Consider the following 22,132-nt stretch of genomic DNA (forward strand, 5'->3'; position numbering starts at 1 on the left):
AGCTTTAGCCCTTACTAGCTGGATGGCCTTGCTGATCTAGTTTGGGTACTGTACAATTAATTATAGTTGCCCATCCCATTTCAAAAGGTTGCAGAGAAGACTGAATTAGAAAACGAATGTGTGTTCCTTGTACACTGTAAAAGAGCTGTAAGGTGATATTCTAGACTTGCCTTTGTTCACGGTTGGATGAACAATGACGACAAAAGTTCATGAAAGTTGAATCTTATTAGTAAGGGAGCAGTCAATGAATTATGGCACAGTGGCACACAGTGGGACACTATACATTTAAAAAATGGTAGCTCTCTCCAGTGACACAGAAAAGATGTCCATGATGATGAGAAAAATACAAATGCTTATACTCCTAACTGCCTGCACACGCATACAGATCACTTGGGCTTCTGGGGTGGAACCTGAGATCCCTTTCCTTTCCAAATTTTATGCAGACTTCTCTCTGGTTCTTTAGACTGGTACAAAATCTAAGCAATTTAAGATAGTCTATTCACAACTGGCAAAGTACACACAGCACTGCTTACGTAGCTCTCTCCCTTATAGATGTTTCCCAACTTCCAGGTCTGATTTAGGTTAATATTACTGTGAAGAATGAACGTGGCTAAGTTGGGGAGCTTGGTGAGTCACACTGAGTAATAAATGATAAGCTCCTTGGAACAGCTTTATGTGCAGTAATAAAAAGCAAAGCAGAGCCTGTTACGAGACCTGTAATCTACTCATAACTGTGTCTCTGCTTCAAAAAGCAAGGGCAAAACAATGGTATGAAGTGATTTTAAGATACTGATTCCTCAGATTAAAGACCTGTTTCCTAAAAACGAACATATTAATTTCTTAAGGATCTCAATATTAATATATGTAAACATACTTGGGCGAGGCAGAAAAGTATAAGGTGCCTTCAGCCTCCCTGCTTCTTTTCACACAATGGACTTCATCACCCTCCAATAGATGGCGGATGGCATCCAGTTCTCTGCATCAAATTCAGTCCTGCCTTGGCCTCCCTAATGACCGCACACACCACGATGGCAGAAAAAGGGGGTGAGAGACCTGAACCTTTTATCTTGAGGATTTTAGAGTAAAAATATACTCAAGTCTGAAATAATTAACATAAATTTACTATAATGAACTAGCAAATTTCCCCCATCTCCTTTAGGGAGTTGAATTGTGAGGGTAGCTTAAGGCCAAACTGGGCCACACGAGTCTCTTAAAAAGTCACATATGCCTAGAGATAGATGGCATAAAAAAGATGAACTATAGGGTATCTACTACAATTCATAATCCTATTTTGTAGCTAAAATGGGTAAGTTTTTAAAGGAAAGTTACCATGTAAACATAAGATCTTTCTCTCTCTCCCTTACAACAAAATTAAAAAGGTGAAAACATTAGTTAATATCCTTACCAATCTCCAACACCAGTTTGCCAGTGTATCTAAATATGCCAAAAACAAATTAAAAATCATGTTCAGAAATAACAAGAAAGGAGAAACGCAGGCACACGTTTTTTCAAGTATACAATTTGTTTTTATTTACAATACCCTATAAAAATGTAAATTTAGAAACTTTAATTTTTATTAATTAAAACCAAACAGAAAAGCACAGAGAGGAAGAAATACTAATCAAGTATCCACTTGATTGGTTATGAAGTGGAAAGGCAGGGAAGGCGCCAGTGGAAATAGTCAGTTGATAATGGCAGAGGAAGCTAGTCATGTCACTGGGAACAGCTGGTGGAGCCAGGGCCACAGAATGAGAAGAAAAGGAGATGGAGACAAGGACAGCTGGTTATATGGAGGATTTTACTGTTGTACAATACATGTATGTGCAAAATGTTTATTCTCTTTAAACATCATAACCTGTCTCCCCCACTACATTCGAAAAGGTCAGAACAGCAAAAAGTAAATCAGGACAGTCATGTAAAATGAATTCAGATTTTTCTTGAGGGCTGTTATCACTAGGGATCAAAACCCCTTATCCTGGTTGCCTGCTGAATGGGAGAGGGACAAGAGGAAAGGGTCACAGCAGGCTGTCCCTGCTAGGGTTCATTTCCAGGCCCCTGGGATGGGACCTGGGTGAGATGAAACAGCGAGGACAGCAGTTCTGCCCACGCGTGGGGAGTGAAGGACAAAGCAAGCCCGACTTAGCTTCCACGTTTACATTTGGAGGTTTCTATCCCAGACACTGAATAAAAATGGGGGAGAGAAGTAAAAGCATGGCTTACTGAAGTAGTCTCAGGAAGACAAAAGCTACACTGTGGAAGCGGGCTCTAAGTTAGAATCACCTCGGGCAATCTTCCACACACTAGGGGGACAGGCTCAAGTACACTGTAGTTGTAGCAGGAAAAAGGCTTAACCGTGTGCTGTTTCCACTCAGGTGGACAGAAACAAAGGAAACTCAAGTGGGGAGGAGACAAGGACTTCTCAGTCTAGAGCTGGGCGCCAGCCAGTTAAGAGTTCTGATTTTATTAAATATGCTGGCATACCCTGTATTTGTATTAAAACAAGGGGAACCCACTGAATTAATTATAAGGAGGACTAGAAACAGACCAAGAATACATCAGCTGGTTTGTGTTTAGAAGAGGGATGTGTCAACTGAGTATTTCTCCATCTAAAACTCATTCTTTAAGGAGCCTCTGGAGACCACAGAAACATATGTAGAGGGGTGTGTGTGCACGCATACGTATATTAATTTCTACTTAATTGGCTCTCCTATAGTCATATTAATATGGGGCAATGAAAACGACTTCAGTAAGATGCTGGAAGGGATCCTTTGGCAGACTACAACCTACTCTGAACTGGGAGAGATTATATTTGTGTCTCTAGGGCAAAGAAAATGCAAAATTGAGAAGAGTTGAGTAAAAGTAGGACATGCAGAATTGTAACAGAGAAGGTAAGAGGAAACCAGCAGAAGTATCACCCAGCCAAATATCACAGAGCAGTGGGGAAACGCCTGGCGTTTAGAGACAACCCTTGAGAACAGGAATCGGTCCCACAACACACTCTGGGGAATGAGCTACCTCCCCTCCCTCGTTACAAACACTCCATTGGTGATGGCAGCAGTGCAGGTGACAGCCAAAAGGAGGTACAGGACACATTTGCAGATCTTTTACCGTATCCCCTGAACTAGCCTACAGGTATAAAGAAAGAAAGGAAACTTGTTTGTATAAATGAGTTAAAACAGAAGGCCATGTATTATATCCTTGTAAAAATTCTCGTAACAAAACACCTATGATGTCTCTACCCTTAGCATTCAGTCAACTATGAGGGTGCTGCTGCACCCAGTACAGTGTTTGATATCTAGTAGATACTCATATACTTGAAAGAGGTCTTTAATCTCTTCCACCAAATTCAGATTTATGCCCCCCGACCTCCTCCTCCTAACTTCTAAAGTGCCAACATTAGTGAGATGTGGAACTCTCTTGTTGCCAACTTACTGCAGCTTTGTCTCCAGCAAGTTCAGTTTCTGTCGGTCAACATAGCGAGAAAAGAGAGATACTAGGTTTGTGGGGATAGAGATTGGCTTGGCCAGGGCTGCCTGGGGAATCTGCAGAAGTTCTCGGGTTGCCATGAACATCACCTGCGTCCTGAAAGGGAAAACCAGTAAAAACAATTGAAGAAAAAGAAAGAAAAAATTACCTAAAAGAACTTAAAAGAAGAAATACAGCCCAGACTGACCACTGGTTGTTTTCCGTTGATTCTGTAGCAGGGTCTGAACTCTGTAGATCTTCCCCACGGCTCAGGACGACGAGGAGCAGTGACAGGCCAAACTACAAGAGGAAAGAGGGAATCAAGCTCAGCACCGCATCTCCTTCTCCCCCACCACCGAGGGGAAATAAAAATGACCCCACTGCTGTTCTTCTGTGTGAGACCGGGCAAAGATCAGACAACCATAGCGGACAACCAAAGATCAGGAAACCAACCTGTGCCTTCTCCTTGCACAGCAGCAAAAAGCATCATCAATGGAAATGAAAGTCCCAGTGTCCTACGGTTCTCTCTGCTCCCCCACCCCATCCTGTGATAAAAAGATAATTTTCCTTTCCATGAATAAATGAATTAAAAAGGAAAGTGAAATGAAGACAAACTTTGATACAGAAAATTATAGTTTATGGGAAAAAAAACAAACATTAAATAGAGTAAGATATTTTGAATTAAGAAAAAAGGTGTTAAAACCCGTGGGAAACTGTACAAAGAAAAGTAACTGGGATGATCAGGACACAGAGAGGAGATTTTTGTTAAAAAGGACACACCTATCTGGAAATATAAAGGCTGAGCTGGATGCTAGTAAGTCTGACAAAGAAAGAGAAAGAGGGTAAACAGATGCACTCCCATATCCAGGACTATCACGGTCAGCAGCATGCGCTACAGGCTAAAACACATAATGGTTTGTTTTTAGGGGGAGCAGTAAAAGCAGGAGACGTGCAGTGTAAAGGGGCACAGACGAAAACACAAATAGGGACCAGAAGTGGAGTCAGAGTGATCATGGACCATAAAGAGAAGAGGGGGCATTGTGAGATCCCACCCACCTGAGTTCCCTGCACAGAGGAGAACCCTACCTTCCCGCAGAAGTTCCCTTCATGTCTGAAAACAACACTGGGCTATATAACCCTGTCTGACCTCACAGTTTTCTACTCCTTTTATCAAAATTAGTACCAGGAAACCCAATTACATCGGAGGCACACAACTGATCACTCCAGAACCCCACCTGAAGTCCCCAGAGGCACTGCCGCTGCTCTCCCTTCAGAGTCATGCTCTGACAGGTTTTCAGGTGCAAGGAAAGAGCCTGCTTTTCCACTTTACTGTTTTAGCCCTCTGAACCCACCACATCATGAGAACCATCCATGCGCTGGGCACTACAATAAACTGTTCACAGCTGTTCTCTCATCCTAGGAAAATGCTGAAGTGGAATCACCACCCCCACTTCACAGATCAGGAAACTGACTCAGCAAAGTGAAATAACCTGTTCAGGGTCACAAACCTAGAGAGTGGAAGGCAAGGAATGCAAACTTGCTGTCTCAAAGCTCACGCTCCTTCCTCTGTATTATGCGTCCCCTATGAGTCTCTGGATCTTTAACTTGACATAAATGAAACATGGAATGGGATGTTCTTCTATTTACAGTTGTGGAATGAAGACTGTTACTCTCTATTATGCTTCCTCCTCCTATGAGAACTCTTTTATTTGTGATGACAATGGTGTGAACTAAAAGATGTTTTCCACCCTTCCTTGCAGTCAGGCTGGCATGTGACTAAGACTGGCCATTGGGATTAAGTAGTTGTTAGTTAAAACTCCTGGAAAAGGTCCACATGTTTTAGCCCTCTGCACCCACCTCTTCCTGATGCAAAGTGGAGCCTTGAATTCTACAACCACCATGGACCGGGAGAGGTCATGAGCACAGCAGCCACTGCTACGGATGGCAAAGAAGGCAAACCGAAGGAGCCTGCATCCCTGACCACGCTGTGGAGCCACTAGACCAGATTTACTGACATGAGATACATAAAACTGCATTTTGTTGAAACCACTGTTATTTCTAGTCTGTTACTAAGAGCTCAATGTAACTCCCAACTGAAAGAAACCTTTCTAACAAGTTGCCACGGCCACAGCAGCCATTATTGTTATCTATAACTCAAATTCAGAAGTGCTGCAAAGTTCAGGGGCGAAAAAGGCAAGACTACCTTGTTCTGGAGAACAGCAGTGAGGTGAGGATTAGAGGGTGCTGGTGCAGCTGCACTCTGAGGTAGGTTCATTAGCTGTTGCAGAAGGCTGGTGACAGTCACTGATGGAAGATGATAGAGGAGGAGAGAGAAGGGACTCAATAAGCATGGCAGCACCTACAAAGAAGAAATAAAAGCATTAGATCCTGGCAACCGTTACTTTGGTCACCCTCCATTGGTGGGCATGGATGGAAGGGTGCTCAGCTGTGTACTCAAATGCCTGAGGCGATATTTAACAAAAAAGGGCTGACCAGTCTAGCAGATACTACAGGAGTCTTAACAATGGATTCTAAGGTATCGACTGAGAACTTTCTCAACTCCATTTGCGTAGGAAACATCATGATTTACGTGAACCAAGGGTATAAAATCACTTCTCAAATACAAAAGACTCATGATAAAACATCAGTATTTTAATTTACCCCACAAAGATTTAAATGCATCAGGCACTCAGACTGAAAGTTAAAAGGACAGCCAGACCCTTAGGGATCATAAATATGCAATTTCAATACACTGTGAGAACCCCTTAATATAGGGAAAGTCTGAATGCTACAGAATTACTGAGAAGTATTTTCAGACTTAATTCTATCTTGGTTTATTCAAAAGCTCAATGAGGAAATGGAGAAATGACTTACCAGTTTTATAGATTATTAGAGAAGCTACATGACCAAGCTCAGTGTTCAGGGTTACAAAGCTAGTAGCTAGAAGCAGAATCCAAGGCTGTTGGATTCTAGCCTGCTAGCCATTCATTCTTTTGGCCATAAGGCCCAGACTGAAAAGTTAGAATACAGAGCTACCAACATAACTAGGTTAAAACACATGAAAGGAAATCAAAAGTGCTTCCAGCACTCAATAGTCATGGTATAAAAAAATGATACTTGGTTTTACTTTAAATAGCAGCCAAGGGTGGAGAGTAGGTAACTTTTTGTGATCTACTAATTTATTGTATCATTTCATCTATAAATACTTATTTGTATCTCTAACAAAATCTCTCATGACATTATCGCACCTAACAAAATTTAATTCCTCAATATCATCTAATATCTACTTCAAATTCAAATTTCTCCAATTGTCTCAAAAATATCTTTTAGCAGTTGGTTTATTCTAATCATGGTTCAAATAAGATCCACACATTGACTGCACTTGGTCGGTAAGGCTTTTAAAATCTGTGAACAGGTTCACTGTCACTGTCCATCTCCTTTCCCCATATCATTTATTTGTTGAAAAAACTGGGTCATTTGTCCCATAGCTTGGACCTGGCTAACTGTACCTGTGTGGTATCATTTAACAGAATCCTCTATCTTCCCTTCCCCCCCCATAAAAACTGATAGAATTAGAGGTTTGATTAGATTCAAATTCAACGGGGGTTATAGAGCTGTGTGCTTTCTACTGCATCACATCAAGATGCACATAGCATCCAGTTGTCCCCCTCTTACTGGTGTAAACAGTGACCAGAGGGTTCAGGTGCTGTCAGCCTGCTCCAACCCCTGTAAAGTTCCCCATCCACCTTTTAGCTAATGCTTTTAGCACCAGTAACGACTGCTATCCAGATTGACTGCCTTTTCCATTGGGGGCTGTAAAATGATTTCCTAATTTTATCATATTTTTGCATTTTGTAGCTGAAATTCTTCTCTAAAGAACTTTCTATTACCAACTCTCTGGTCACCATATTTGGTTGTGATGAGAAGGCAGAATGAATGCCTGATTCTTTTATTTTACTTACCAGTTTTCAGAATAAATTGATGGCTTAGAAATCTCTGAGGGTGACATATTTTTTGGTATCATTATAAACACATGAAATATACCTATTTCAATCCATTGCTGTAATTTTTCTTTAAGATGCAAATAATCCCACTTTTACCAACAGGAGCCCCTTCAAGTTGGTTTGTGCATCTTTTACACAAGACCCTGGTAATCTTTTGGCTTCCTTGCTTTCTGGCACAAGATATTCCAGGATTATCTTGTACATTTTACGCCTCAGTCCTGGAACTAGCTATTACTTCAAGGAAATGGTATTTAGAGAGTGGTCTACTACACATTAATAAATATAGGTAAAAACTTAGCCTCTCTATTTAACCAAGTTTTCCTCACTAGTGGGTAATCTCCACTGAGGCAGGCACTTCTGGATTGCTAGCTGACAGCACTTAGAACTAGGCTCCATATTTCTAGAATCTAAAAAAGTGTCTGGTACACAGAAGTGTTCAGTAAATATTTGCTGAATGAATTAAGTTCTCCCAAACTTGTTTCCACTGATGGGTTCCTCTGAGATTACGATGAGTGTCTGCCTCCTTGCCTACAATTTATATGCTGTAAGGTAGTGATTACTTTTAATCTTGTCTTCTATTTTCTAGGATAAACCTCAAATCCTTAAGCTCTAACCCATTTTTCATTCTTGAACTCTTTAAAAAAATGTACTTGTCTCATCTCAATTCACTTTTTCCAATGATGAGACCTAAACTTCACATTCATTTCTTCTGTAGATGCTTAAAATTTCCAGAAGGTATTTTTTCAACTCATTTCAGAAGGGATAATTTTCAACCCTTTCATGTTACACCACTGATAAAGTATCTTGAGATCGTGTTTCCTGGGGACTATTATCAGATGGTTATTGCTCAACCTGTAGTTTATTCTAATAGCTTCACTATCATTAATTCTATTTTTCTGAATCTCAGTTAATAACACTAACCCTTTGTGCTATCCTTGGCAATTTCTTGTTTTGAACTTCTAAGACAAAGTTTTGCTCTTTCAAGTGTTACGACAGGAATAAGCAAAGAACAATTCTTACCAACAGTTAACTTGTAAACTTGATATTCATGTTTCAATTTCCAACCTAGTTTAGATCATGATAAAAATTACTTCAAAGCACTGACCTGCTTCCTGTGGGCAGGATGCCATTCAACTCAGTCTAAGGTAAATGTTAAGCTGGTGACAACCCAATGAATGCTACTTTATATCCAGTCAAGTAACCAAGACCGTTAAGTTTGCAAATGCTAGTGAGCATCCTATTCAGCTGGGGACCTTGACAGATCCAGAAGCCCTGATCTCTTCTCTGTAAACTCTGGCTCAGCCTATTTGGGGTAGGGATAAATTATTTGCCTCCCAAGTAATTCGGATACAGGGCTACAGCTTTACAATTATGTTAAATAAGGAAGAACTACTGCCTTCTTCATGTTTAGAAACATGGTCTGTTGGACAAAACATGTAATTAAAAACATAAGCCTGCAGTAAAATTTTGTTTTAAATAATCAAGTCATACTGACAAAGGTTAGGTGAACCAACACAAAAGGAATGGGGAGGAAAAGAAATGTGGGTTCTAGATATCTTATTAACTCTGAAGACCCAAAGGAGAGCCGTCCCTTCCTCCTGTGAGGATCACCTCATCTTGTGCATCCTTCTTAATAAGGAAAGGGAGGTTCCTGGCCGTTGTCATGAGAATGTCGGCTGCTTGCTCTGTGGAGAGGAAAGGGAGAATGCGGGCAACCATTCTCTTCCCCTTCCGGATACACATGATCTGGACAAAGTGGTCATCACTTGGCCTGCAGGGGAAGAAAAATGCTAACTCAGGTCAGCAAGAACGATATGAAAACCATTTTCCTCTTACATGTTACTAAATGAATATACTACATTTATTTTCACTCTATAATTATATGTACTACAAAATAGTGGGAATTACTTCTCCAACTTTCAACCAAATAATAAAAAGTAATTTTTCAAGTTTCCCAAATGTTTCAAAAACCATATGTTAAAAAAACTTGGTCAAACTATATGCATTAATTTCCTTTATTAACTTTTCACTAACTACACAAACTTTTCACTAACTACATGGTTTATAGAGCAAAATTTGAAAAATACATAAGCAAAAAGGAAATAAAAGTATTCATAATCTCAGATGTAGTGTTAACATTCTGAAGAATTTTTTGCTGTGTGTAATATTTTTATCTTTCTGCCCGGCCGGGTGTGGCTCAGCAGTTGAGCGTCGACCTGGGATCCAGGCGATCAGGGTTCGATCCCCGGTCAGGGCACATGCCCGAGTTGTGGGCTTGGTCTGGAGGCCGATCAATGACTCTCTCATCATTGATGTTTCTATCTCTCTCTCTCCCTTTCCCTTCCTCTCTCTGAAGTCAATAAAGATATATTTAAAAAAAAAAAAAATTTATCTTTCTGTGGGTCCACAGAATTCACATGGCTTTGTTACTTCACTTTTCCACATCAATAAGTAAACTTCAACTACATACGTTTTAATGGCTGGGTAACATTCCAATCCATGCATAAACCCACATTTACCCAACCACTTCCCTGTCAGCCCAACTCCAGAAAAGAAGGGGCTTATTCTTATGTTCTGTTTGGTGTATGTCCTGGCCTACACAGTCCTCTTGCATTCATCAAATAAATATTTGGGATTTAGAGAACATTTATCTTTAGCAATATTCTGTTCCAGATACTGGGTGGGAGAGAGATGATAGAGATACAGAAAAAAAGATATATTAAGGAGTTTAGTTTCCACTGGAAGACTGACTGGCTGCCATAGTGTATGAGTACTCTATGAAAATCCCAAGGAAGTTTAAATGTTTCTACTTTTCAGCTTGGTAGGAAAGAAAATACATAAAGATTACAAGGTTGAACATGCTAGTAAGCATAACCCAGGTACAATCTGTAAACTCATATACAGTAACTAGATAATATTCCCCACTCTCTCTCCAGCACCCAGCACAGTCCCTAGTAGATACTAAATAACTATTTGTTGAATAAAATGAATTCAGGATAAAGAGATTTTTCTCTGGCTGGGAAGGATTACAAAATGTTTTATATGAAGTGGCATTTGAGTTAGGCCAAAAGGACAGACTTGGAGCTCACAGAGATGGAAGGGAGCATATCTGAAACGTAGAAATGTACCAAGTTCAGCTTAGCAGAGCAGGGAGTCCAGCTAGTCTCATGTTTTCCTCAAAGTGCATAATTCTTACCTCTCTTGTCCAGGTAATTTCCCCCTTAAGTTGTCATACATGCTACAAATTTTGTGCTTTCTTTCATCCATCAGGGCAGGTCGCTCTTCTTCTAGACTTAAGAGGTAACGCCTTTCATAATCCTCCACATCCAGGAGCAAACTGTAGGTCTAAGTGAGGATCAGAGTATTAGATAACCCACCTCACAGTTTAGGACTAGCAGATAAACACCTAGACATAGAAGCTCACTGCAATAAAACTGACAGAACGGTGCTCTTCGAAGTCCAGAAAAACATTCATCCTCTTTGACTTCTACTCCAGAAGGTAATGATGGTAAAACGATTATACACTTTCTAAAATTACCAGCAGCAGCAAGAGCTCTGTAATAAAACCACCTGTATCACTGCTGCAAGCTATGCCTTCCATTAATAAAAAGGTAATCATTTTACTAGTGGGCGCCAGACACTGTTCTAAGCACTTTGCATGTATGTACTCATTCACCAAATACTCACTACAGCCTAGTGAGAAAGAGACTATTATCATCTCCATTTTACAGATGAAGAAATTGAGGACTGCACAGAAAGGTTAAATAACTGGCCTCAAGTCTCAGACTCAGTTAAAAGTGAAAAAGGCATGATTTGCAGCCTGGTTCCAGAGTCTGGGCTCTTAACCACTACACTCTGTGGCCTTGCAACAGTATTTACGCTTCACAAAGTAACTGCCAATGTATGTGTTACCTTGTTTTTCTTAGCACCCAGCACAATGCCCAGCACCCAGGGAGTATCCAATAAACAGATGTGAACTCATTCAATTGATTAAATCAATTCATAGGTGGAATTGTGACCTAAGTACAGTGCTCTTTCCATGAGGCCCCAGGTGAGGTACACCACATTCCTTTCTCGTGTGCTCAGTACATAACCGGCACTTAACAAGAATATATCCATTAATTAAAATTACGGAACACTGATCACTTTCTTTCCCACTTCTTGTGTACACATACATTTGACAGTTCCTTATTTGAAAGCATAGCAACAAATTCTGAAACTTACTTTCTCAATTATGACAAGGGTTTTTCGTCTCTTGTCCCGAACCTGTTTTTCTTTTGTTTCCTAAAAAAGGACAAGACTATTCAATTTGTACTCTTTACCTCTGTTAAAAATAAGTTTCTATGTGTGCATATGTTAAGTTCCATTTGTAACAATTCTTTGGGAAGACAATCTTGACTCTTTGAAAATTAATAATCTAAAAACACTGATGTGGACAAAGGTCACAGTTGATTGAATCAATCCACACACAAACCATTAAAATGAATTCACAGATAGGCAAAAGGTAATTGTAGAATGCAGAAGATGAAGATATCACAGAAAAATCTTAAAACACATAGAAAATGATAATTTAAAAACTGGAGCCCTGCCGGCGTGGCTCAGCGGTTGAGCATCAATCTATGATCCAGGAGATCGAGGTTTGATTCCAGTCAGGACACATGCCCAGGTTGCCGGCTCAATCCCTAGCAGGGGGCATGCAGGAGACAGCCAATCAATAACTCTTTCATCGCTGATGTTTCTCTCTCTCTCTCCTTCTCCCTCTCCTTTCCTCTCTCTCTGAAATCAATAAAAGTATATTTTAAAAAAAACAACCCCAAAACAAAAACATGGAGAAAATAGCTGATGCTGTTTGCTGCCAGTTACCCAGTGGAAAGATTCCTGCCACCCCAGGTCCTGCCTGGCTGCCTTAGAGATGAAGGTGCTAGAATCTCAGCACAGCTGAAGAAAATCAGAATGCCATGACAGGCCAGGCGAGGGCAGACTGTAAACAACTCCATCATGCCTCATTCCATTCCGCAGCGACCCCAAGAGTAGTAGTGATGACCCAAAATTTCTTAAACACACAGTTCTGCTGACACTTACATCGTCCTCACTCCGAGATGTCACAACAGCATCAATCATTTTCCGGGGATTATTCACACTAGAGACGGTAAGCTTTCCCAAAGAGCCCTCAAACTGCACTGCAAGGACAAAACATTTCCAACAAAAAGTCAGCTGTGCAGGCAGGCGGCTTTCTGAGATCTTTATACTCTCTATTCTTTATTCATAGAGTAACAATTTACTACAAAAATCTATGTATTATCTAAAGCAATCTCATATCAAAATTTGCCCTTTCCCATTTTTTATTGCAATAATAATCAAATAAAGATCTGAAGTGTTCCTCCCTTATCTATTTCATCGATATCAGAAATTAAAACAGGTATTAAAAAGTCATGGAATCTCAAGTAGAAAAGGACCTAAAAGGTCACCCACCATACCACTCATTCCACACCTGAATAAAGGCCGATCTCTGTGTTTATTAAGGACAATGGTGCTTCATTAATTAGTTTTAAACATCTCTATCCAATCACCTATATAGTTATTTATATTTTATCATATCAGCAGCCTGTCAAATTCCTCTTATTACAGGTGTGGGGATAACGGCTTACCTGGCTTATAGGCATGCTCCAGTTTGGCCACCTGAGGGGTAATGAGCTTGGTGCGCTCCTTTTTAGGGCCATCACCTTGCAATTCTTCAGCAGCTGACAGTTTCTCCAGTTTTTCAAAGTAATTCTGCCACATGAGAAGATAATTTCAGTTGCAACACAAGCACAGAATATGACAGCTCTTTACCATTAAATAATTATACTGGTGGCTGTAACAACTTGCCATCTGTAAATGTATTGATCTCTAATTTTTGTTAGACCATAAATTTCCTTTATCAAAAAATCCCAGCCTTCAAAGAAGTTAATTATTGATAGAAATATCTTTAAAGTTAGACTGCCAATATTCTCTTTTTTTTCCTTAAAGATTTTTTAAATTGATTTTTTAGAGAGAGAAAGGGAGAGAGAGGGAGAGAGAAAAGCATTGAGGTGAGAGCAATATATTGATCAGCTGCCTCCTGCACACCCCCTACCAGGGTTTGAACTCGCAACCTAGGCATGTGTCCTGACGGGGAATCAGACCTGCAACCTTTTGGTTCATGGGATGATGCCAACCAACTGAGCCACATCAGCCAGGGCAGAATGCCAATATTCTTAATTGAAAGAACCAGATTACTGATGCCAAAGGGATCTGAAAACACTGGTCTGAGCGCCTGTGTGTGTGAAAAATAAAAAGCATCTGTGCAAACCTTGTAGTGAACAGTGAGAGGCTCTCCAGCTTATAGAGGACAGAATTTGTGCAGTCATTCTTACGACGTGAAGACTACTTCAAAAGAAAACTATCAACACTCAACTCTACTAATATATTTGAAGGAGAGCCTTCACTAGAGGAAAGGACTGAACTGTGATCCTCAAACCTAGCATAGAGTACTTACCTGGTAATAGAAATCATCCAGGTAGGGATCAGTGCTCTGCAGTTGCATCATCTGGATTTTGGATACCCAGTCCTTTTCTCGCTGCAACATGAGATTGGCATAGGGATCCTTCCGGAGATGATCTTGGTGGCTGCTCCGGTGACTTGCTCTATCTCCTGCACCATTGAGATTCCGATGCTGACTGAAAAACAAACATATGCCACATTCACTTAAAGTGGGTACATTAATTATGCCTTATAATAATACAAGAATAAACCAGGCCTCTTAAAAAGATTCCCCTTTGCTTTTGTTAAAAGAGAAGTGAAAAAGAGGTGAATCTTTACAAAATTTGAGGGGAAAGACCTATGTAGTACACAATTAAGGAAATAAAACTAAGGTCTGACTTCCTTACCAGATGCTAAGCATGTTCACCTATGGATATTTGTATAAACCCTACAATAACCCTATGAGGTAGGTTTATTTTCCCCGTTTAAGACAACAAACCAAGGTTGAAAGAGATCAGGTAATTAATCCAAAGCCACACAACTGGTCACACGACTTTGGTATGTATTGGTCAGAGTATGAAATTTGAGCACAGGCCAGTTTGATTCCTAGTTTATAGACTTTTTAAAAACTTGTTGAAAATCATGGAATACTTCAAATGTAGAGAAAAGACTAGCAAAAACTATGATAAACATACACTTTCCTTCTACCCAGACATAGTGAAAAAAATCTATTTTGCCAAATTAGCCTTGGATTTTTAAAAAGTAATATTAAGTGTTATATTTAAGGCTGAAGGCCCTCTTGTACTTCTCTAGATGGATGCCAGTTTCTAGCTTCCCTTCCTTCCTAGAGGAACAACTTTGGTATGTATCCTCCCCGAAATGTTTTTATACATTTTTCTTCTTTTTTTTTTTTTAAATTGTTGACAGTATTACAGATGTCCCCCATTTCCCGTTTGCTCCCCTCCAGCCAGCCCCTACCCCACCCCAGGCATTCATAGCACTATTGTCTGTGTCCATGGGTTATATACACATGCATTATCAGTTCTTTGGTTACTTGTGTGTCCATCTTTAAATTTTATACAGTGTTATTTTGTGTGCCTTTCAGTTTTATATAAATGGTCTCCTTGTTTCTTACTCAACACTGTGCTTTTCATATTTATATCCAGGTTGATAATATACCCAGGTATGTACTAAAAAGTAGAACTGCTGCCCTGGCTGGTGTGGCTCAGTGATTAGTGTCGGCCTGCAAACAGAAGCATCTCCGGTTTGATTCCTGGAGAACATGTACCTGGGTTGAGGGTTTGCTCCCCACCTCTAGTTTGGGGCACATATGGGAGGCAACCCCATCGATGGGGTTACATCGATGTTTCTCTCCCTCTCTCCCTCTCCCTCTCCCTCTCCCTCCCCTCTTCCCCTGCCTCCCTCCCTCCCTTCTACTGTCTCTGAAAAGCAATGGCAAAAATATCCTAGGATGAGAATTAACAATAAATAAATGAATAAATAAATAAAAAGTGAAACTGCTAAGATATGGTATATTCACATTTTCAACCTTATTATTTATTGCCAAAGTCTCTTAAGAGGCTGTACACTCCATTCTTGCCAACAATGACTATGATGAAATGCTTCAAGTTTTGCCTATCTGGTGATATAAAATGGTTATCTAATTTTAATCTCCATTTTTCTATTACAAGTGAGCTTTCTGAGACTCTTTTCATTTTTATGAGCCACGTAGGTTCTACTGGGAACTGCGTATTTGTGTATGATGCCCTTTGTTATACAGAACAGTTATCATGAGATCTACCCTCTTAACAAACTCTGAAGTGTACAGTCCCATGTTGCTAATGATAGGCATTAGATTTTTAATATGGTATTTTTAAAATTAATATTTTAAGAGCCCATACTGTTTTTTTCCTGCAAACAATATTCCAGAGCTTCTTTGCAAGTGAGAAGAGATTAAACACTGAGAACAATACAACTGAAGGTTGAAGAAACCTCAAAGTTCTGTTTAATTTTCTTATTTTATATATATGAATGATTATAGAATAAGTTCCACTAAGGCAGGGTTTTATATACCATTCTTTCAATCCCCAAACCTACTACAGTGCCTGGTATACAGCTGGGGTCACATATATCAATATATGTTTGTATTTGTTGCATTAGGATTAAAAAATTACAGCTAAAATTAAAGAATGACTGTTGGCTTTATATACGACCTAAATGTAAGGCTAGCCACCATAGTCCAAGATTCCTTCAGGGCTGAGATGGTAGACAAAAGGTAGTTAAGAATATGGTAAGAACTTGGTAAGGAGTATAAAATGTTGGCTAAAAAACCCCACAAAAAACCCACATCTAAACTGTATTTCTGATTTATGATCAACAGAATTATAGTAACTTGGAAATTAGCTGACAAAATCTTGTCATTAAAGCTAGTGTATCAAAAACATAAAATGACAGCTTATATGTTCTGACTTTACCAGTAAAATAAACTCAATACTAATTAAATTTACTAAAAAAGTAAACTAAATTAGTAGCACCTTGTTACACTGTCAAAATGAACATCTGAACCAAGAAACTGCAGAGGAGGAGGGTGAGCACTTACTTTCTGTTCTGCTGCTGTCTCTGATGCAGAAGTCGACGGTGCTGGGGATGAAGGTGAGTGGTGTCTGCTCTAAACATTGGGGCCTGAGATCTAAGAAAAAAGGGAAAAGGTTTTCAATTCTGTTGTCCTGATGTTTTCAAGAATGTTGTCAGTACAAGATAACTTCATACAGATCCATCCAAGGGAATTTTAAGTCTATTCTAAGGAGATCCTTTAGAAGAAAAAGATAGCCGTATGTTCTTATGTCTTCCACAAAGGCCAATTCTCAACTCCTGAGCAGACGATCATAAATTTCAGGGAGCTAACATTAAGGCAGTTTAATTCTTTTTCTTTTGGCTCCTGTTAAACAGAAGCCTCCAAATAGAGTTAATGTACTTAGGTACAATGACTTGGCATGACACTGAAACTAGTATGTGTGTTTGTAAAATGAATATAAAGTGAGACATAAACTTTAGAAGAAATAAAGAGGTGATTAACTAGTAATGTGCAAATGTACATAGGAAGCATGTGACTTGGGGGAAATGAGACTCATGAGGCCTCCATATTAAAACACTAAACGTCAACAGGAAACTCAGCCAACAATGAATAAACAAACAGCAGCATTGGTTGTGTATACCGTAAGTTTTGCAGGTGAGGTCCTGCGCCAGGGGGGTGCTGCTGTGGAGGAGGCGGTGTAGCAGGGGGTGGAGCACTAAAGAAGGCACGGAAGCCTGGTGCTGGGGGAAGCATCTGCCCAACTCGCCCTTGCAGCAGCTTGGGATTCATGGCAGCAAGAGGACTACCAACAAATCCAGGGACCCGTGCAAACTGGCTGGGAGACATCCGTCCAGGCTGTAGCTGCAGAGGAACAAAATCTTAGATTTAGTTAGGCAAGTCCCCTTGCTTTTACCCACAGAAAAGTTAATACTGTTTCCATCAGTAACTTTGTTTGAAAAGGTAATGGAAAAAAAAGGAGGCAGTAGTGATTGACCAAAGAGCAAAAAAAGGGTATCATCTAGGAAACCTTAGGAAAGTAAGAGAGCTCTTTATGGGTCAGGCTATTCAAGGCTTACCTGTGCTCCTCCAAGAAGCTGTGCTCTCTGGAGGGGGCTGAGAACAGGAGGAACACTAGGAGGGAAAGGGTGACCCAGTAAGGAAGAGTTCTAGAAAAAAAAAAAGAAAAAAATTATACTCATATTATGAAACAGGTAAACCAATATAATAAGGGAACTCAATAGAGATCCAGAAGAAACTTGGATATAAAAACTCTTAAATTATACAGTCATGCTGTACACTGAAGAAATGTAAAAGAGAATAATTATGAAATTATGAAGTACTATGATCATGTAACATGAAAAAGTAGAACGAGGGACAGAGATAGCAGGAAACCAGATGATCACTCTGAGTTTAGATTTTTAAAGATAAGAACTGAAGTAAGAAACAACTGAACATAATGAACCATGTCTTCTGAACAGGGTACCAGAAGATCCAGAAATTCAAGTAGGGAGATAGAAAAAATATGTATAATTTAGGAGAAGACTATATACTCGTATAGTGATTATATAGGTAGTGATCAGAAAACATAGACTGCATTTTCATTAGGTTGTAGAGTGACATACCGGGACATTGCAGAGCTGGTTTGGAGACATCCTCTCACCATAGGGAGCAGGATAACGTGGTGGCATTGGGGGCCGAACATGGACAGGCTTCGGACACAGAATCTATCAGGACAAACATATAAACAACTACACTCAGTGAAGTCAGTTTTTCCTCCACCTACAGTCCCTCCCCTCTAGCACTGGTAGAGACACAGATCTCAATGCAAAGCCCTACTTCTAAGCAAATTGCTAAGGCTATGGGTTCACATACAGAACCTTTGGTCACTTCCTCTCACAAACATCAAGCAACAGTGCCACTTTTAACTGAGGAAGATTTAGCTAATTCTCCAGTTATCCCACCCTTCCATGCTATCTGAGGGAGGTACCAGCAGATATTCAAACTTGCAAATTCTCTCCAAGAGGATATATTTTGGAGCAGTGAGGGAGAAGGAATGATAAGAAAGCTGGAGGATTAACTAAGTCCTATTCTAAGCCCCTGTGATATGGCCGCCATGCTTAGCTCTTTTGTGATACATGTGACTCCACCATTTCATGGGATATTGAGCCTAACTAGGCCATACCAACACCACCCTCCCCCCATACCTTCCAAATTGGCCTTCCTTTTCAGCTGCTCGTTTCAGGTGGAGGAAAGTCTATGGAACAGGACTGCACAGGCTCTAGGGAAAGCAGGGATATCTTAAAGGTAAAAAGGGATGTGGACAATGCTGTGTGTTCCCGCTCCCCCCAGCTTTCAGTTACCTCTCTGCTAATGTTTTGGGCAGCCAGCAAAACCCTTTAAAAAGGATATATACACTAAATGTGGTTAACTACCCTTTTTTTCCCCATTTAAAAAGCAGCAGCAACAGGAGCAGCACCAGCGAGGGGCATTAGGGAATGTGTCTCTTATTGGTACTAACTTCTCCTCTAATTGGCTATTTTTCTTTCTAATCTAATGCCTACCCAAAACATCCACCCTCCTCCCGGCATCACCAATTTCCCAAATAGTTTTGCCCAGATTCCCAATATCCTGGGCTGAGTGCCTGTTAATGAGAGGTACCTGTTGGTTGAAGCTGGGTACAGCCATCTGCTTAGGTGGGGTGCCTATGGGGACAGCTCTAACAGGAGGACTCCCAATGATTGGTGAAGTTGACCGCCTTGGTAATGCACGCTCGGAAGGGTCTCGATCATCTTCTGGGCCTTGTGGGGGCCTCTGAGGCAAGGCATATTCTAATACAGACACTGTAGGCATTTCCTAATCATGGAAGTAGTAAAAAAAAAAAAAAAAAAAATTAGCTAACTTGAAATGTTTTAATAATCTCTACAGATGTCAAAATATCTCAAGAAAATTTTTAAATTTTATTTTTACTACATATCCAGTAAAATTTACCCTCTTTGGTGTACAGTTCTCTGAGTTTTAATGAATGCAGAGTCATGAATCTACCACCACAATTGAGATATCACTCCTCAAACTTCCTCCATACTTTGGCTTTGTAGTCAACCCCCACCCCCACCCCCAAGCACTGGCAAACACTGATCTGTTCTCCAGCCTTATAGCTCTGCCTAGAAAAGACTTTTTAAGTAACTCAGATTGTAAGCTGACAAATCTGAGTAAGAATGGCATCCGTTCAACCCTTTCAAAGAAAAGCACAGTCAAGTGAGCACTTCCATGGAGGCTGAGGAAAGGTACAATCAAGTGGTACAACTATGAGTGCTGGATGGAGTAATCAATGTAAGACATGATATCCAATTACATGTTTCTGCAAGGAAAGGATGACAACAGGGGCCAGCTTGAAATTTTCACATATTAGGAATTTTATATAAAGAGAAAATGTTTAATACCTGAGCAAGCAGTGGTCCTCGGATTCGCCTCAGAACTTCAGATCCATCCCAGATGCTGGAATTGAGACTTCCTGGTTGGGGCTAACAAAAAAGGAAAACACACCAAGTCTGGAACAGTGTGGGCTCTCTGCAAGATATATCTGCTTTTAGCGAACAGGGTTCTAAAGAGCCTCAACTGCTTGAGAATAAGAAATTATAGGGTTCAAGAGTATACATCATCCCCCAACTTCATCTCTAGATCTGTCACCAGGAATTACATTAACAATTTTCAATAGCATGGCATATATAATTCTCTCATTATAGTACATGAAATAAAATGGCAAAGCTCAATATTTCACTTTAATTATTAGTCTGCTACTGTGCTCAAATCAGAGTAACTTACTCACTTGCAAAACTGGCCTGGTCTGCACTGCCCTCATGATGGCTGGATCTTCAAGTTCATTTTCAATCACCATCTTACTGAGCCTTTCTGCCAGATTTTCCTCATGGTCACCCAACAAGTCCATCTCATCCCTTTCTCCATTGCCTGTTTGTTCATTAACTGCTACCGGTAGCTTCTCTTCCAATTCAGCCAGTCGCTCATGTGCTTCTTGCCAATCATCATCTATAAGGAAATCATAAAAAATAAATATTGGCTCTAAAAAAGTTTTATAAAATTCTGTTAACCAAGTGAATAATTCCAACTCCAGAGGATAGCTGGAAAGTTAAATTTCCACTTAGAGACAGGAAATAAAGTTTAAACTAAGTAGCATAATAAAGTGGGCTTTTCACCTTTAAGAATAAGTAACACATACCAAGCATTTAGAGTAATAGCTTAATAACATTATCAATGGTGTCCAAACTATATTCTGAAACCAATTTTGAAAGTGTTGGTCTTGAATTTCTAACATTTCAGGCAACAAATTTAAAGTTACAACTCACTGCACTAGCATATAGCTTTCTCTTATATTATAACTGCCATCTTTACAAGCTTTTGAATTTATTCATTTCATTCAATTAATATTTGTTGATCATCTATTATGTGACAAGCACTGTTTTAGGTACATAGGAAACATAAGTGTACAAAACAGACAAGGATCCCTGCCCTCCTGTAGTTTTCTTTCAAGCAAGAGATAGAAAACAGACAAACATAATGAATAAGTAAATTAGAAACTATATTAGAAGATGAAATGCTACAGGAATATGGAAGGAGAGAGGCAGGCTGAAAACTTTAAATGGGATGATGAGAGGGTAACATCTGAGTAAAAGATTCAAGAGTAAAAGAACCAGTCATGTGGATATCTGGAAATGTTCCAGGCAGAGGAAGTCAGTGTAAAGGCCTTAAGATGAGAGACTGATGATTTTGAGAAACAGAAAGAACTGTGTTTGGACTGGAATAATCAAGGGGGGAGATGAAAGAAAATGAGGTCAAAGAGGCAGTAGGAGGGAGCTCCTTCAGGGCCTCTTGGACCACTCTGACTGAAAGAAGGGGTCATTGGAGGTTTGATGTGGCTTGACTTTTTGAGAGAATCACTCTGGCTATGGTGTTGAAAGCAGACTGGGGGAAGGAGGCAGCAACACTGGAAGCATGGAGGACTGCCATGTGGCTACTGCAATACACCAGGGCAAAGGTGATGGGTCAGTTCCTCTTCTATTTTGACTATGTCTTTGCTATTCCTGCACACTACTATACAGTCTGTAGCACTGGCACTAGGTTGCGGTTTCGTTTTTTTATGCTGACACAGGATTATTTTTGAGTCCTGCTATAGCACAGATGAGCATCTTCGGAACCACCATCACTTCTCTCATTCCAGTGCTCCTCAATCTCATCATTACATTCTGCTTCCATCATAAAAGCTCTACTCACTATTTTGCTCCTCTCAGAACTCAAATTCAGATACCTTTCCCTCTTCACTGAGCCTTTCCCTAAATAACCTTTTCATTTTAATTCCACCTTCACCTCATCTAAACACGCACTACTTTCTATTCCACAAACACCCATGTATTCTTTTGTATGTGTTATATATTTTATTTTGATTTTAGTTTTGTTTTCTATGTCCAATACAATTCAACAGAGGGATAACAGGTAATTCCCTTTATAACTAACACAAAAACAAAGAATTCTCAAAAAGTGTCCTTAATGACAATTCTTCCCATATAATTTTCCC

At 39.9% G+C, this 22,132-nt stretch overlaps 1 protein-coding gene across 3 annotated transcripts in view; it reads right to left on the reverse strand.

The window, feature by feature from the left end:
- Nucleotides 1-1,509: 1,509 nt before the first annotated feature.
- Nucleotides 1,510-22,132, reverse strand: part of PATL1 (PAT1 homolog 1, processing body mRNA decay factor) — a 28,112-nt gene continuing 7,489 nt past the window's right edge. Inside the window, exons 3-19 of one of the 3 annotated variants that reach the window (XM_081153255.1) lie at nucleotides 20,372-20,589; nucleotides 19,986-20,066; nucleotides 19,204-19,398; nucleotides 18,168-18,269; nucleotides 17,622-17,711; nucleotides 17,186-17,406; nucleotides 16,570-16,659; nucleotides 13,987-14,167; nucleotides 13,118-13,241; nucleotides 12,552-12,649; nucleotides 11,694-11,753; nucleotides 10,666-10,814; nucleotides 9,081-9,240; nucleotides 5,669-5,824; nucleotides 3,674-3,765; nucleotides 3,433-3,582; nucleotides 1,510-3,126 (exon numbers count right to left, since the gene is read on the reverse strand). In XM_081153255.1, coding sequence (XP_081009381.1) covers nucleotides 3,105-3,126; nucleotides 3,433-3,582; nucleotides 3,674-3,765; nucleotides 5,669-5,824; nucleotides 9,081-9,240; nucleotides 10,666-10,814; nucleotides 11,694-11,753; nucleotides 12,552-12,649; nucleotides 13,118-13,241; nucleotides 13,987-14,167; nucleotides 16,570-16,659; nucleotides 17,186-17,406; nucleotides 17,622-17,711; nucleotides 18,168-18,269; nucleotides 19,204-19,398; nucleotides 19,986-20,066; nucleotides 20,372-20,589 — 2,189 coding nt within the window. In that variant the 3' untranslated portion in view covers nucleotides 1,510-3,104. Of the gene's footprint in view, nucleotides 3,127-3,432; nucleotides 3,583-3,673; nucleotides 3,766-5,668; nucleotides 5,825-9,080; nucleotides 9,241-10,665; nucleotides 10,815-11,693; nucleotides 11,754-12,551; nucleotides 12,650-13,117; nucleotides 13,242-13,986; nucleotides 14,168-16,569; nucleotides 16,660-17,185; nucleotides 17,407-17,621; nucleotides 17,712-18,167; nucleotides 18,294-18,749; nucleotides 18,822-19,203; nucleotides 19,399-19,985; nucleotides 20,067-20,371; nucleotides 20,590-22,132 lie in introns of those variants that run through there. The other 2 variants (XM_081153257.1, XM_081153256.1) reach the window with 2 other exon arrangements.

Source organism: Miniopterus schreibersii (assembly GCF_964146895.1).
Source record: "Miniopterus schreibersii genome assembly, chromosome: 12".
Lineage (NCBI taxonomy): Eukaryota > Metazoa > Chordata > Mammalia > Chiroptera > Miniopteridae > Miniopterus > Miniopterus schreibersii.